The sequence below is a fragment of the Dryobates pubescens genome, chromosome 10 (assembly GCF_014839835.1).
Source record: "Dryobates pubescens isolate bDryPub1 chromosome 10, bDryPub1.pri, whole genome shotgun sequence".
NCBI classification, from domain to species: Eukaryota; Metazoa; Chordata; class Aves; order Piciformes; family Picidae; genus Dryobates; species Dryobates pubescens.
Window position 1 is genome coordinate 37994969 of NC_071621.1, and position 18071 is coordinate 38013039.

At 41.3% G+C, this 18071-nt stretch overlaps 1 protein-coding gene across 7 annotated transcripts in view; it reads right to left on the reverse strand.

The window, feature by feature from the left end:
- The window catches only part of DLG2 (discs large MAGUK scaffold protein 2), a 1098948-nt gene that overhangs the window by 404054 nt on the left and 676823 nt on the right, over window positions 1-18071 (reverse strand). For all 7 annotated transcript variants that reach the window (XM_054164548.1, XM_054164550.1, XM_054164553.1 and 4 more), the window contains one exon: window positions 6610-6660. In XM_054164548.1, coding sequence (XP_054020523.1) covers window positions 6610-6660 — 51 coding nt within the window. The remainder of the gene's footprint in view (window positions 1-6609; window positions 6661-18071) is intronic.

The following is an 18071-nucleotide window of genomic DNA, read 5'->3' on the forward strand; positions in this document are numbered from 1 at the left end:
TGGTGCTGTTGATGGCTGGACATTGAATTGTGCACTCAGTGTTCTCAAATGCCACGTCTATGGCATAAGCTTTTAAGCTTTGAAATACTTTTCCTTAGTGGCTATTTCTTGACCACTCCCAATCTGATATTTCTGAAGCACACAACAACGTTCTTGGCGCTGCTACCTCCTACAACCTCTTTCCTGAGAGGCCAAAGCATAGTGATTCATGAACAACTAGTGTCTAACACCTTAAAAAAGGTAGAAAGCAGATACACTACTGATTAACAGTGAAAACCTTACTTCCCAGACACATATGCAAGCAGTGATCTTGGTGGATGAAAGGCTGGACATGAGCCAGCAATCTGAGCTCACAGTTGAGAATGCCAATCACATCCTGGACCACATGCATCACAAAAAAGCGTGGCCAGCAGGTGGAAGGAGGCGACTCTGTCCCTCCTCTCTGCTCTGGTGAGGTCCCCCCTGCAGTACTGTGCCCAGCTCTGGCATACTCAGCACAGGAAGGATATGGACATTCTGGAATGGGTCCGGAGGAGGACAGCAAAACTTCTGTTACGAAGAAAAGTTGAAAGAGTTGGGGTTGCTCAGTCTGAGAACAGAAGGCTGCAGGAAGACCTTATTATGGCTTCCCAGTACTTAAAGAAAGCTTACAGGAAATGTGGGGACAGTCTTGTTAGCAGGGCCTGTGGCAACAGGACAAGAAGTAATGGGTTTAAATGTAAAGAAGGGAGATTCAAAGAGAATCTCTGGCAGAGAGATGTTACAGTGAGAGCAGGGAAACACTGACAGGTTGCCCATAGATGAGTTAGAAACCCCACCCTTGGAAACACTCAAGGTACTTTGGACAGGGTTCTGTTCAAGCTGATCTAGTTGAAGATATCCTTGCTCTATTGCAGGGTGTCTGGACTAGATGACCCTTTAAAGGTCCTTTCCAAGCCAAATCGTTCCATGTTTCTATAATCTCTGCCAAAAAATAAAAGATAGGTAGGTAGGTAAGAAGCTAGATATTAAAAGTAAGGCAATGAGTCAAAGGAGTGTCATTGAAAAGAGTCTGATTGCTACTTATCTTTAGTTCTCAGGAGAATGTAGCTCTCTGTAACTTTGCAACCTTCTGCATTTTGACAAAGAAAACTGGTGATGAAAACAGCATCATTAATAGTACAGTAATAATTATCTCTTAGACTCACAAGGTACCAAAGCAAGTAAAAGTCTAGGCCTGACATGAATTCCTTACTCTACCAAAATGCACTGGGATTGCTTTGCCTGCTGTTGCCTCAGGATTTTTACATTTTACCCTTTTAACTTATGATTATAGTTGAGATTTGCTGTGATGTCTTTCAAGCTGAGGTTTGAACAGACTCTTGAATTTGGTGGAGATGTGGAAACTCAACCTTTTAGAGAACAGTAGAATCACAGAATTATTGGGTTTGGAATAGATGTTAAAGATTTTCTTATTCCAGTGGCAGGGACACCTTACACTAGAGTGGGCTGCTCAGAGCCCCATCCAGCCTGGATGGCCTGGAGCACTTCTGGGGATGGGGCAGTTCTGGTTTCTAGATCTTGAACTCGGAAAAATCAGATCTTCTTATGGCACTTGTTGCCACTGACATACCAAGTCAAAGGAGAGGTGAGGGGGAGTGGATTGCCAGTCTCTCCACTCACCAGAGTGTGTGGTGGATACAAAATAAAATTGATCAGAGTTATCACAGCACATTTCTCAATCATTTACTCTTTTTGGAAGCTGATTTTCTAAGGCAGTAATTATACTATGTGAACAACCACGCCTGCCTCTCCTTCACTGCAGCAAGCCCAATCGCCAACAGCAACCAAACCTGAAACAGTGAGGAGGAAAAATCCCAGGAAATTCCTAAAACTTTGTAAACCAATATGGTTCATTAAAAACAGGGCCATTCTGCAGTGTAACCTGGATTGTTATCATAGGCCAGAGAATCCACAGGAGTATAAAAGAAAAAGAAACAGAGACACTTTATTCATATTTCAACCTTGGGAACATTGTCAGTCAGGGCTCAATCAGTTCAGCTACCAAGGGCAGTCATCTCACCATGCTAATGCCCTGGGAATAGGATGCCTCTCATTCCAGTGCTGAGTTCAATTTTTCTAAACAGTCTGTTCTACAAAATGTAATATGATTTTGCTTTTATACAGATACAGAATGAAAAAACATCTAAAGCTTCTGTGGCAACACCTTTACTAACCATAACTGCCCTCTTTTTCTCTAACATCTACAGAATAGGCCAGGTTAGATGAGCAAGAAAGTACTGAGAACTGAAGTCAGGTGTGGAATCCTGCATGAATCCAACATGAATTATTAAGTGACCCTACTGTCTTTCTATACTCTTCTTCAAGGTAACTATTGATATTCCATCAACTTCTGTTAAAATTCTCTCTTCAGCTTATGTCTCCAAGCACAGCACTGTACCAAGGAGTCAATCGATTAAAAGTTTCCTTCAGCTTAGAGAAGCTAGGCTAGGATTTGTCCAAGTGTTCAGTGTTCTCTTCCACTGACCACTGATTTACAAGGGCAAATTGGTCTCCTGAAAGCACCAGATACGCTTTTCAAGTCTTGCAGTAATGGAAGACTACCATCACTGCACTAATGTGAGCCACTTTAGGTAGAGTTTCCTTTTCATGGTGTCTTTAGTACTCTAGCTAGGCAATGGCAATGGCTTATTTGAAGAAATTCTGTCTAAAGTAAGTGATCATTTGGACACTGCAGCTAATTCTAAATTTCCAAGTCTTAATCCACACTTGGATCTGCATTTTATGCCTGTAGGTTAGAAGAGAAACTCACACATTCTCTGAGCTAGTTGAAGGAATTAAAACTGCCTTTTTTGTTGTTTGTTTGTTTGTTTGCTTCTTTAAGAGAAGATAATTTGTTTGATTTCTCCTAATTGTGTAATAGTGTTACTCAAGGAGATTCTTCTGAGAGTTCTAAATGAGGATAATTTATTTAACAGTGATCCTTGTGGGCTCAGGGATTGATGACTGAACCTTACACAACTGGAGAAGTGTAAAATGGTAAGAGCATGACACTAAGGAGAGGGCTGGCAGAGGCATAGTTACAAATTCCTTAACTCCTGGAACAGAACTGATCACAGCTTTAAAGTAGATCTGCCTCAAATTCAGTATCTTTTGAGCTCTCACTGATGCCTTTTATGCTCAACCCCCCAAGTCTGTTTAAAGTGCAAACTAGGACACAACATTTTAAATAGAAACAACTGAACAATATTATCACAGAATCACAGAAAAATTCAGGTAGGAAAAGCCCCTCAGGATCACCAAGCCCAACTGATAACCCTACTCTACAAGGTTCACCCCTAAAGCATAGCCCCAAGCACCACATCCAAATGACCTTTAAGCACAGCCAGGGCTGGTGACTCAGCCAGCTCCCTGGGCAGCACATTCCAACCCCTGACCACTCTTGATGGAATTTTTTTTCCTAATGTCCAGTCTAATCCTATCCAGCCTCGGCTTGAGGCCAGTCCCTCTTGTTCTGTCACTAATCACCTGTGAGAAGAGACCAGCACCAGGCTCTCTACAACATCCTTTCAGGTAGCTGTAGACAGCAATGAGGTCTCCCCTCAGCCTCCTCTTTTCCAAACTAACAATCCCCAGCTCCTTCAGACACTCTTCATAAGATTTATTCTCCAGGCTCCTTCCCCAGCTTCCTTGCCCTCCTCTGCACTGGCTCCAGCACCTCAACATCTCTCCTGTACTGAGGTGACCAGAACTGGACATAATACTTGAGGTGTGGGCTCACCAGAGCTGAGTACAAAGGGACAATCACCTCCCTGCTCCTGCTGGACACAGCATCACTGATACAAGCCAGGATGCCACTGGCTTTCTTAGCAACCTGGGCACACTGCCAAAGCTTTCTGCAAAAGCTCACTGTCTATTTGCAGTCATTTCATGGTGTGCTGGCTGAGTCTCAGCATTATAGGATCATAGAATCATAGAATGGTCTGGGTTGGAAGAGACCTCCGAATGCCATCTATTCCAACCCTTCTGCAGTCAGCAGGGACACCCTCAACTAGATCAGGCTGCCCAGAGCCCTGTTGAGCCTCACTTTGAATATCTCCAGGCATGGGCCACTGAGCAACCTGTTCCAGTGTTCCACTACCCTCCTGGTAAAGAACTTGTTCCTTATAACCAATCTCAGTCTGCTCCTCTCTAGTTTGAAGCCGATGCTCCTAGTCCTATCACCAAAGGCCTTTGTAAACAGTCTCTCTCCATGCTTCTTGCAGGACCCCTTCAGGTCCTGTACAGCTGCTATTAGGTGTCCCTGGAGCCTCCTCTTTTCCACCCCCCCACTCCCTTAGCAGGGCTTACTTTTGTTATTTTTTAGATCCTGCTGATCTGCTTCCCAGTCTCACATGGGTCACATTCTGCCGACATGCACTCAGTGGTCCTGTCACCATAAGGGGTGAAGCCATCTCTTCATTCTGGGCAAAGATGGTATCCAAGGCAGTAACTCTCTTCAGGGATACATCCTTCAAATTCATGTCACCTATAGATAGAGGTGACTGCTTGCAATTGAATTAATGCACTGTGCTCTTGCCAAGTCAATAGGGACGTGGATATGCTCTAAAATATTCTGTCCTTTAGCACCTCCATGTTCATCCTACAAAAGCCATCGCACACCTTCAACCAATTCATCTTTTACATTGGAAAATTCTTTAAATGATATTGACTCCTTCAAAATGTGGATAAATATAATGAAGAAGATAATTGCTGGTTCTGGGGATGCAGAACTCTGTAACTTGGCTAACTGGACTCAAATGGAAAGTTCATTGCCAGCTGCTTAATACAAGCAAACTCCATTTTCATCTTCTATCTCTCTACAGCAGCAACATTAATATGTTTTGCAGCTTTGCCATTAAATGCAGGGAGATGATTTTCCAGCTAATTTCTAAAAGCAGTTTTGTGGAAGAAAATGGGTAATCAACACGAAGGATGTCTTTCCTCTGAAAATGCTTTTAGTCTAACATAAATGACAGCTATTTAAGGGCAATCACTTGTGTTTTATATCTCACACAAAAACCAGCAGACACAGTACCCTGCCTTTGAGACAAAACACTGATACATGTGACAGAACATTTCAAGCAGTAATAATCACAAGCCACGGATTCAGTAGCATCCTTGAAACAACTGAAATCTAACCTGAAAACTAAAATCCATAGGGTTTTTTTGCTATTGTTGTTCATCTTTTAAATGCTCTCATAGTGTGTTGCATTATGAATGACTAAATGCCTGCATCAGGCAGGTACAGAAGATGCAAATAACGTTCATCCTGCAGCATGTACACCGACAACTTACACCTCTGTTTAAAATAAAGTGGTTTTCAAAGTGTCACCCAGGAGGCATGTGTTCTGTTCAGTGACCTTTGGAAATTCTAGTCCAATGAATAGCTAGTGATGCACAAATGAGTTGAGAGACAGTAGATAAAAAGTGCCTGTAACACTCTATGTTATCTGTTATGAGGGAGGCTATGGTTAAAAGATATATTGCTCTGTCATAATTTGCCTGAGAGAGCAAATCAATGAGAACAGAAACTTGTATCCCTTTAACTTGAATGGTTATGGCATTCATTATCCTGGACAATTAAAAATAGAACATGCAGAGAAAGAGCAATGACTTGTATAATCCAAGTATCTGATTTAAGAGTGATTTGCTACCTTATAGGCATTTGTCCATGTGGCATCAGTCTCATCTTGGTAAATCCAACCTCACATTCAACTATTTCATGCAGAAAGAACCCTAATTCTGTGTGCTTCAAGATGACAAAACTTGATGTTACCAGGATGTTTGGTAGAATATTGAAGGAATTCAGCAATGGCAACCTTGCTGAATTCCATTAGAAGCATTTGTAAGCATTGTGACACATGACAGAGCTTAGACTTTTTTACACACAATATGCAGCCCATCTGGTCTTGAGCTTGTAGCAAGGAAAATCTGCAGTCTAAAGCAGTTACATAACAAAAAAAAGACAAAGAAAAAGCACAAAATCCAAGAAGATATGATACAGCACAAATTTTAAATATCTTTTTTGGTTTGTTTTTGTCTGTGTGCTACCTTTAAACCACACTGCCATCAAAGCCTTCAGTGCCAGACCTAACTGGAGCTCATGCAATTCAGACTTGTGTAAGCGTATCCTTCACACATGGGCATGGTCTGTAGCTTTTAGTCAGTCGCTTGAATGTGCAGTTTTTGGTTTACAGTATAAAACTACGTGTCTGCTACTGTACATGCAGAAGGAAATCAAGGAGGTTGATGCCACAATTCCAGGGTGCAAGCTGAAAGGGAAGTCGCAAGACGCACAAGCTCCTTCCAGTAATCAAATGCCTAGTTGAGCACTGAGGTGCTTGGAGGGAAGGAAAGCATCCTGGATAGTGATCTGTAAGAAGCTGTACCTGAACCTTCTTAAAAACATGAAGGCCTTATCCTGCTGTATCACTGACATTTTTATAGTTTAAAGAGTGGACATATTTATTCAAGATATAAGTATTTTGTAACCACTTTAAAAACAGTAAGGGTGTTATTTTTAGCATGGAGCATATTTTCTCCTATAAGCAAATAAATTGTACTTACCCTCTCCAAAGTAATTTCTTCAAATTCATATTCAATTTCTGTTCCATTGACCTAAAGGAAAACAAAAGTCAGAAAATTCCTTAAGTGCACATGGAAGACAACTTGGAAGGGCTATTGAACAGATACACCACTAAGATCAGTTTATTGAGACACATTTTCAGCATAGAGGTGAGGCTATCTAAATTGCAGCCTGTGAAGCTCCCCTTTGTCTTGAGTGGCATGTGACCAAGCCCACAGGCTCGAAAGCAGTAACAGTTCAGTTTGTAAAACTCTGAAAGAATCAATATCTAAGTCACATAACACAAATGATACCTGGTAAAGTGTGTCAGTGGACTTCACACAAATGTCTAAGTAGCTTCCAGAGTAGCGGTTTCATGTCAAACCAGAAGGTCTGTTTCTAAAAATTACTCTCACAAAATGGAAGGAGGATTAATTATTCATTTCCTTATGATCTCCAACTGACTTTGCAATACAAAACCAGACAGGAAATTCATACTGCTTATGCAAAAATCACCCACTGATGCATCCACTGAAATACATCTTGTTTACCATATTAACCCAGGGCAAGAACACGAGAGAGGACCTTTGCAATAGACAGCTGAATGGCAAAAGGGCACAGAATGTTAATGCAATTCTTAACACTGAGTTTCAGTGTCAAAATAAATTAAGCTACAAAATGTAGAGCACCAAAATGGATTGCACTGGACAAGAAATCTATCAGCTGAAGACATGACACTGATTTAAGCAGTGTTCTAAAACCTTGTTCTAGTCTGACATGGATTTTTTGTGTCCCTCTAGGCAACTCACTTAACATCCCTTTCTTAGTTTCCTCATTTCTTAACGGGGTAGAGCAGCACACCAGATAACGCTGCAGAAGCTGACTGCACTGTAAGTAAAGTGCAGAGTAATGAAAAAACCTCTAGCATTAAGATCTCAGAAACATTTCAAAGTGTTCTTTAGTTGCAGCTGGTCAGAAATGTCTTTTTTATTACTATTATTTGGACTCAAAATATTGATTAATTAAAGATATTACATCTTGCACATGAGTCATGCCTGTTCAGTTTTTGTGAGGATAGGATATTTTCTGACAATAAATTTAATGTTTTACTTAATGAAGAAAAAAAGAAAATGCAAGAGCAAAACTGAAGGGAAGCATTAGAACTCTCTTGGAGGAACAAATTTGTTCTTTCTCAGAACAAGAACATTTATTACTCCTCCCCACTCCCAGCTGATTATTTTCTTGTATTAACTTTCTCACTGGAATCAGACAACACTGTACATGAATCATTCTTTAGGCAAGGCCTTTCAAAAGTAATTAGGTACTTCTCCGGTGAATATTATAACGAGGTGCATCTATCTACCACACAAAACCTTCCTGGAAAATCCACCCACTGTTTCATTTGTCTGCAATTCAAGACCTGATAAATCACAAAATCAGCAACAGAAACACAATCCCTGTAATCTGTGTCCAAAAGGAAAGAGGGAGAGGGAGAAACGTCCTAACAAAGAACCCATGCATAACAATGGGACAAAACCACAGAATCAATGAGGAAACTATTTAATACATACATTGTTTTTTCATTGTTATAATCTGGTAATCCTTCTAAAACCAGGTATGAATAAAAGTGCTACTAAAAGCAGATATGAACAAAAGTTTGCTACAGGGTAATTTTCTGCTCCCTGTTATCACTTTAATGCTTTCTGCATAGACTTTTTTTGGTTAATACAGGCCACTTACTGGGTATAAACAGCTTTACAGACATTCCATTTTTTGTCCTTTCTTGTCTAATGATAATGAAATCAAAGCTATCTATATGTCTCTGTTTTCATGAACCTGTCTTTTATCTTAGGCTGTTGGATAGCTCTGATCTATGTCTTCAATTCCTCGGTCTTGCTCTATAAAGCTGTCTTTGCTTCACTGCTTATAATCACTTTTCCTTTGCATTAAAAACTCATTCGTGCAGCAAAATGGGAAAAAAGAGGGACAAGAGAAGTGAGCAACCTCTGTCTAAAGATGAAAGGAGAAAACACAAGCTGAATACTCTTTCTGTATTCACACACACACGAAAATATCTTTATCATCATCATCTGGGAGTCCTTTTATCATCCACAGTCACAATCCCAGAAAGGTCTTAAATTAAAATCCTATTAATCACAACAGAGATCCATTACCAGGTTCCATAGCAGCAGGGATTAAAAAGCTGATCCTGATCCAACTCCTTTTGTTATTTAAGGATATATATCCATATCACAGTCCACTGCCCTGTTTTCCTTGCTGGTTGCTCAGAACACCAATATAGTTATTTTGTAAGGCATCTAATAAGCTATTGCACCTACCTGAGGCAGGTGGCATGATGATGTATGCAGTACCACTCATTGCTAGCACCATTTTATTTCACGTTTAGACTCTCTGGCTGCACCTACACTGCTAAATTAGAGTGAATTTTCCGCCAAGTCTCAGTGCTCAAGGCTGTTTCTGTCTGGAACCTGCTGGAAATAAATAGCTAATGAGTGAGCCAACAGTTAAGCAGGAGGAGAATCATTATTCCAGAACTGGAACTGGCTTGTTCATCCTCTCATTTAGCAGCATATGGACATACCCTCTTCCCCACCCCCCCCCCCCCCCCATTTTAACCTGACAGTGTCTGGCCTGACAAAATACCTAAACAAGCTGTCTGACCCTGCACCTTCCACTTCTTGAAAGTACTCAGAACCTGCTCCTGTGTCTTTCTTTCTGAATGTTGATTTTATGTCAGATTGCAGCAAGGACACACAGCCAAACTTACTAGGGCCTGCATATTGCTTTCTCTTCTCTACAGTCAAAGGAGTCAGCAGCATTTCCAAGTCAGTCTGGGAATATCCATTCCCATCCTTCAGGAGTTCAATTTAACACATCAGATATTTTTAATCTGAGCTCAATGTTTATATTTATAATGCTGAAATGTGAGGAAGTCATCTGGCTCTTTGTACTCTCAGTAAGAACAACAGGGGACTTTCAAGTCTTCATTTCCTCCTGCAGGTAAGTTAGATGCCATGTGCCCCTGGGGTTTCTTTTCACTACATACCAATGAAGCCTAAAAGCAGTGTGAAGTTTGCTGAGCAGCTCTTTTAAATGTGTTTTCTCTGCATTGCTCCTAACCAGAGACTGTTAACAAAGTTCTGCTTTAAGGAATAGCTGCATGGCTTTTATAATTATATAGCAGGGAAAGGCCACATCTCTGGATTAGCAGCTTTTCCAGTTGCTATTTTGGGCTTGTTTGCACCTGTATCTGGCAGCACACGCACAGCATGATAGCCAGCACCTGCTCCCACAAGCCCAACCTTTTAGGATGACCACAAACTAAAATTCAGTTCTCCTTCTCCAAAAGCTCAAAGTTGAGATACATTGCTGCTGGCTTCACTCTGATTCAAAATGCTGAAGTCCCCTCTTCAGAGAAAGAGTGCTCAACACCACCTGTGGCAGCAACAGACCCAGAGGGCTCTGGCAGAAGCGGGTAAGAAGTGCACAGATGATCACGGGAGGATGCAATCAAATACATCCTTTCTTCAATGCAGATAGTTTGGCCACAAAATAGGTCTCAGTCAGGAGCAGGAACAAAATGTGTAAATGCTGTGTGAGGAATTGATTCACATGAAGCCTTTAGGAAATGTCAGGAGTGCCTGCTGCCCTCTTGGTCAGGAATAGCATCACTGACATACATTTCTGCATGCCAAAAGGCTTCTCAGTCTCCCAACCTTATTTATGTTCATGGTCCAAAGTGTGATGAACTTAACAGCCCCTGTAGAATAAGTGACCATAATTCAACTAAGTCCCAATGTTTAAAGCATCTCCTCACAAAGGTGGGGTAACAGTTGCCTTTTCTGTACGGACTCAAAAATGTCTTTAAGAAAGAGATGTGATGGATGGCAGCTCTCTATATTCCAGCACTCAAGAGCAATTTCCTGGCAGAGCTCTAATTACTACTAGAGTTCAGTGATCTTTCTAAGAAGAAAGCATTGGTCTTCTTCAGGTGACTCTTTCAGGACAGCGAGAAATAAGGGACAGGTAAAACCAGATGTCTGTATACTATTTTGTGGAAAACCTGAAATAAAGAGCACAGGACACTGAAATAAGGGCCTGACCAACTCATGTTTGTTGCTTCCATTACCTGAAGAATTTTACTTTCATTTTCTGGGAAGTTTCTCTCATGCAGTGCGGTTTAAGGATAACATAAACAGCTGAATTAGGCCCTGAATGGAAAAGAGCTCTACAGATTATGACAGATTCCCAAAATTCTAGAGAAAAGCATGTTGGGTTTTTCTTGTTCAGATATTGTGTCACTTTGTAAAGATTTTCCTGATAGGGTGTTTTGTTAACAACAGTAATAACAATAGTGAAAACAGAATCAGTAACAATACAGAGTTCACAGTTCTTCAAGTGTTTGATGTGATAGGCCTGTTTACACTGGCACAAGCAAGCATTGCCTAATTCTAGCTATACTTCTACACATCCACAGCTGTATCCCCCAACTCAATAAGATAAAGATGTCATCATATGAAACCTTTATTGTGATAGTGACACTATGTACATAACCCACTGCACCTATTCTTTCCTATAAAATGTATGTCAACAGAGCTGCTATGGTTGGTCTTATTCTCAGGAAGAGATTGTTTTGCCTAAAAGCTACAATATCTGTAGACTTTTATTACAGGCAAACCCCATCTTAATTATATTTAGTTGAATATTGTTTTCCAGATGTCTTCAAGAAAGAAGACTGCTTATTTTACTTTTGTTACATGCATAGGAAGATAATAATCCTGACACTGATTTTCACTCAACATGCAAATGTTATTCTTTTGTGCATGTATGGTTTCACCAGTTGCCTACCCACCCAAACCCCACCAGAGTACAAGACCTCCAAATCTTTGCTGTACAAGTAACCCTAGGCTGTATTGTCCTTCAAAAATTTCCAATTTGCTGCATAATTAAGACAATCCAATTTAGGTTTCAGAAACACAGAAGTTATTTGGGTAATTTAAGGAGTGTAAGGTTTAAATAGCTCTTCATGATTTCTGTTTTGTCAGCATGACCAAAGTATGATCCTTAGGTAGCCCTTTGCCATCTCCAGATTTAGGTTATTTCTTCATTAAGTATCAAAGGAAACCTGCTGGTGTCCTCTAGACACTGTTTTCCAAGCCCACTGAAACTTTCCTTTCTCTCTGCATATAAACATACTTAAAAGAGTCTTGTGGATTCTCTGATTCCATATCCTACCCTACCTCATTACTCAAGTCTTGCTCACAACAAAATTGCATTTGCTGTATCCCTTCTGCATCACCATGCCCTAAGACCAATCACAACTTCTCACATCTCCACCTCTGTTTCCATTGCTTTTCCCCCCATTCTTTTAATGTTTGGGGTTTTGTTGTTTGGGTTTTTTTCAGCTGCTTCTTCCTTCTTACTACCTCAAAATCTGTTTTTTTCTTTGTGCTGACACACAGCTGCTTGCACACAGACAATGAATTAAACATACTGTATCTAATCCCACGTAATCCAAGCAAGCCTTCTTGATTAGTTTTCCATCTTCTCATTTTTTCTAACTTCATGTTTAACATAATCTTCTCCCATAACTCCTATTAAGTCATTACACTCTTCATGTACCTCGATTTCTTTCACTAGTATGCTTCAGCTGCTTAACCATGATTTCAAAATCTCATCCAAATAAGGGATTCTCTTACGGTTTCCCCTACTTGCTGCTCTCACTGCTCACAATCCTTTCCCCTATTTAGCAACAATTTAGCTTTTTTTCAGCTCTTTTGCCTCCAGAGATCAGACACTTTCTACAATTCAAAACACAAATATCTTGATACCTTCCTCCTAGGTATCCTTATTTTATGTGGCTTGCATGTTATGTGATGACACTTTGTTCTTTACACACAAACACACACAGGGGATGTTAGGGGTTGGAAGGGACCTAGAAAGACCAGTCCATCCCCCTGCCAGAGCAGCGAACCACCAAATTTTCCTTCATCTTCCCTTTGCTTTGTGTGTAATCTGATGCTAGGCATACGTGCCACACAAGAAAACGGCCCATATATGTTTGTAAGTGCTCGATACCCATCACAAAACTCCCAGTCTCATAAGCATGATCCACGAAACAGATCAAAGTAGACATCATGATTTCAAACAGGTTCACAGTAAATGTGAATGAAATTGCATCCATTAAGACAGCACTTCTGAGTTGTACAAAATCAGTAGCAACAAAAGAATGCAAATTTCAGCCATGTCACTTACAATCTCCTCACTTACAGTAAGAGAAATTCATATGCCATCATAGAATCATAGAATTGTCAGAGTTGGAAGGGACCTCAAGGATCATCCAGTTCCAACTCCTCTGCCATGGACAGAGACACCTCACACTAGAGCACGTTGCTCAGAGCCACATCCTGGCTGCCAAAACCTCCAGGGATGAGGCTTCTATCACCTCCCTGGGCAACCTGTTGCAGGGTCTCACCACCCTCATCATGTCAGCTAGCAGGTAGAAATCTAAGTCAGGCAATGGTCTAGGCTTTTGTATTTATTTTTTCCCCAGGCTCTGGGAAGCAGAATCAGGAGGGGGTGCCTCAGTCTTTGGCTGGCAGCACCATTTAAGGAACCTATGTCTGCCCACTGACTATATACAGACACTTCAGACTTTGACGATTTGTACCCTAAATATATATCTCTGTATCTTGAATGTGTAATGAACATCAGTGCAGGAATTTGAACTGTGCATTCCAGAGAACTGGATACAGTCATTTCCACAAAATTACATTCTTCCTTGTGCAATGCAGGTCATTTACTATATGGCTTCAGAGACTCCGTCACCCTGATTTTCATTCTCTTGTGTGCTTCTGCCATTGCTGACACCCTAACATATGAGTCTTCATAAACTCTCCACTTGCCAGGTTCCTACATCTCTGTTCCTTTTCAGTTTTGAAAATCCATCACACTTCTCACCAGTCTGAACAGGTGATACATTGCTAAAAGCTGTTCTCCTGTGCAATATTCCATTCTGTGCACAAGATACACACTACGAATGGAAAACTGCTGCTGCTTGACTGACCGCATGTCATCGACAAAGCTCATGAAACACTTGCAATTTGGGATTTATTTTAATACTGTTGAATACTCCAATTTGCATCATTTTATTTAAAAGGTTGGTGACTCTAGTTCAGTTGTTTAAAACAGAAATTGATAAATACACTGCAGGTTAAGTTTGATTCATTTAAACACTTACGATAAAATTGCCTCTCAGCTGTAGGGAGAAATCAAGAGCATGCTAAGTGGCAAAATTTGAGGCAATCGTTTACTGCCATCATATAATGAAATGTATACAACACACATACTGGACAGGCCCCCTTTCTTGAATAAATATATGACCAACATAATCTAATCCTTTGCAATTTGTAAATGACAATGTTCTGTGACTTTTGCTTTTTGTCATTGGTTGAAGACTATGTCCTAACCATAGAGATGGTTTCTTCAGAGTACCAGAGGGTACCAGGAGCTGAACAGCCCATCCCATAATATTGCATCTTTATTTTCTATATACACTGGCTGCATAGGCAGCTTCACCCCTTCTACTCTCCCTGCTCCCCGCTCCCGAGGCATGCTGCTCTCTCGCAGTGCGGGCAGTGGGGTCTGGTGCTGCCAAGCTGATTTTCTTACTGCATCATTCAGGCCTGGGTAGGGAGGCACTGGGGGTGGAGGGCAGGCATCGGAGGCCTTGGGGGCTTTGAGGCCATGGTATTGAGACCTGGTTTGGGGGAAGGTTTTTGGAAGCTGATGGCCTAATGAGGTTTCTGGAGAAGAGCAGACTGGAGAGCTGGGCTGGATATGAATTGTTGGGTACGTGTGTGTGCTTTCATGCTGTCACATTTAGCTGTGAGTTATACTTCCATTTACATTTACATTTCTTTCCAACCCTCTGTGGAGAGTTTTCCTTCATTCCTTTGGGAAGGGGTAAAGAGCAATTCAGTTTTGCTCCCTAAATGCTCATTTGCTCCCAGTATGCTTATTTACCTTTGAAAGTTAAAATCCCCTTACTCTCTTCCCTGCTTTCTCACCCTCTGGATTATGAACAAACTGCAACCAACTCACTCAATCTTGAGCTCTTTTCTTCTCCTATGTCAACTCTAGAACTGAAGGCTAAACTGTACTCTCAGTAGCACTGGTGCAATCCCATTGGTGTCATTGGGCTTGTACTAGTATAACTGATGTTACATTTATTAATCTGTGGATGTACTTCCATCTGCAGGAGCAAGCAGACCTGGAAAGGTAAAGAAACTACTTGCACAGATAATAAAAATGAGTAATAGTCACATAAATAAGGTGTATGCACATTTGCAAACAAATGCTTATATATTCCACAGGACAAGATTTTCACATATGAATCACTTGCTTTACAAGCATTTTTATAGCAGAAGAAATGTTCACTATTTCTCTTAATATCTTGGAAGACTCTTCAGGGTATACATGGGCAGGGAGCCACAGTCCTCTGCACTCCACAACTAAAAGCATAGCAGAACAGTTCCCTCATGTCCAATTAATTCTACTGCAGGGGAAAAAAAAATAAAGAAAAAGACAATCTGAAAGGCTGAGACAAAAATCAAAGTGGTTTTCTGCTCCTCCTCACAAGCTCAGGGAAAGAAAATGGATGTAACGGTTGTCCACAGGGATTAACAGTGCACACCCTGAGCAGCAGCAAATGCAGCACAAGTGATCATCACCAGTCACAATCCAAGCCTAGACAAAATTCAGCCAACTGTTCCAAATGGTTCTCGGCTTTCTTGGTAGGAAAAACTGTTCTGCATCATTCCAAGTTTCACTTTTCCAGAAAAGAATTTTCATCTTCAGTCTGAAAGGTGCAAAAATTGCCTTCAACCACCTTCAGTTCCATTTCTGATACAAAGGTGAGATCTGGAAAGCTGAACCTGCATGTGGCTTTTGAAATAATTCTGATGTGTTTCCTTAGTATTCTGAGACAACATAAAATCAAATATTACTGTTATCTATTAATTGCTGTACACAACAGCAGAGATACTGCACTGAAGCACTAAGGAAACAGCCCAAAGGAAACATGCTGACACATAATGTTCCTTAAAACAAGCACAAAAAGCTTGTAATGAACCCCCTCAGATTAAGGAAGCAGCATTAGAAAAAACAAAGTATGGCTGAAAAAAACATTCTAAGAATATTAATATATTAAAATGCACAACTTCCACTCAGAAATACTTTGAGAATGGTTTTCTAAAGTCAATTTATTGCATCACCTCTTTTCAGAAGCAGAGCATAATTCACCACTTATAGGAAGTATCTTCAGTATGTTCTCCATGGGAGGTCTAACATAAGGAAATCGAAGACATCCACAACTAAACTGTAAAATACCTGGCAGCAGAGATGTGGAGAATGTTCTGGTTCTTATCTCACCAATATCTACTGAAGTTACCACTCAATCATCCCAGGGACAACTGTGTGTCTCTCTAATCCCACATGGCCACTAAAGAGGCATTGCTGGACTGTCCTACACTGTATATGTTCTAACAGAGTATCCTGGAATTGTTTAGGTTGGAAAATACCTTTGACATCTTTGAGTCCACCAGCACCACATCCACAAGTCTTTGAAGTACCTCCAGGAGTCATGATTCTACCTCCTCCCTGGGCAGTCTGTTCCAATGTTTAACAACCCTTTTAATGAAGAATTCTTTTCCTAATAGCTAATCTAAATCTCTCCTGGTGCAACCTGAGGCTATGTCTTCTCATCACTTGTTACTAGGTAGAAGAGCCAACTTGCCCACCTTTCTCCAACCTCCTTTCAGTTAGTTCTAGAGAGCAATAAGGTCTGCCTTCAGCATCCTATCTGCTCCACAGAATTAATGTTTTTTCTTCCTCATCCTGTATTTGGAATCTGTTTTGTTAGGACATGTGATAAATGCTCATCTGCACCCCCAGAAAGGAACACAGAGAGTTGGCAACAGGAGAAGGAACCCAAATAACATGCTGCCTGGCTGCTTCCAGTCTCATCACAGGAGCTATCAGCCTGTCAAAGGTGTACAGAGACACACACAAAAGCACAGAGGCACAAGGTCAGATGGGAGAGCCCCTATAACCTGATCCCAGCTGCAGGCTTATTGGCTAAGGCAACTGGAGAGCACCTTGCAGCCTGGGGAGTGCATCACTGCCTGTGGGGAGACACACTGGAATACAGGGAAAGAGCATATTGGTGTTGATTGTAACAAGACCTATGAGACTTTTAGGGGAGGAGCAAAAGGTGTGGAAAAAGAATGGATGAAGGTGGTATGGAGAAGCAGCAGCACAGGAAGATAGAGGGATAAGGCGTTAAATGGGATCATCTGTCATATTTTCTATTAAATTCCATTTCTACCTGTTTTCTGCACAGAAAGAGTAATTGGCCATTGGGATGTGCTGCCCACGGAGGTGGTGGAGTCCCCATCCCTGAAGGTGTTCAAAAAAGGATTGGACGTGGCACTTGGAGCCATGGTTTAGTCATGAGGTGTTGGGTGACAGGTTGGACTTGATGATCTCTGAGCTCTTTTCCAACCTTGCTGATTCTATGATTCTATGCATGTGTATAGAGGTCTGCAGTACCAGCAGCTGGAGTGTGTGAGGGTGCATATGGCAGTGGGAGATTGCCAGCAAACATCAGGATGGGCTAGCTGTTGAGAAGGTGAAACAATCACAGTCCAGGAGTGTGTGTAACTGGGAGTGAGACAGCTGGAGGGTTTGGCTACTGAAGGGAAAGTGGTCCATGAAACCTTCCCAAGAGACTTAGGATCCAGGTGTTGACTGAGATACCCATTTGTGTGTGCATGCACTACTATGGAGGGGGAAGAATTCCAGTTACTGGAAGAATCCAGAGTGTGTGTGTTGGGGGATGCAAAGGGGTCTGTACCAGCAGCTGGAGAGGGGTTGTGGCCTCAAGGGTTTGCACATCCAGGTGCCAGCATCTGGTGAAGGAATGATCTGGGGCCAGCTTTGCCGAGTTGAGGAGGTATCTAAATCTGACCACTGGCAGTTTTCACTCTGTATATATGTGTGCACACATACACATGACGGAGCAGGACACGATGAGGCTACTGGTGGTGCTTCTGAGTGCTGGCTGCACAATCCAGGTGTGAATATACCTGTATACATGTTCTATTCAGATATGTTCTTACTGGGAATACAGGCTCAGCCTTGCTACTGGCTGAACACAGCTGCATGGAGTTGCAGCAGCCTTGCCTCTATTAGGCTACCAAATTCAGCAACTCCCTAACATTTTGTAGTAACTCATGCACATGTATTGTAAATATAGTGATTTCTGCTATCACATACTACAGCACAGTGGAAGGTTAAACAGAAAAAAAACTGTTGAAGGTTGCTGGCTTGTGTTCATTGCTGTGTACCTCTTACTTTCAGTAAAGCAGAAAGATTAAACATA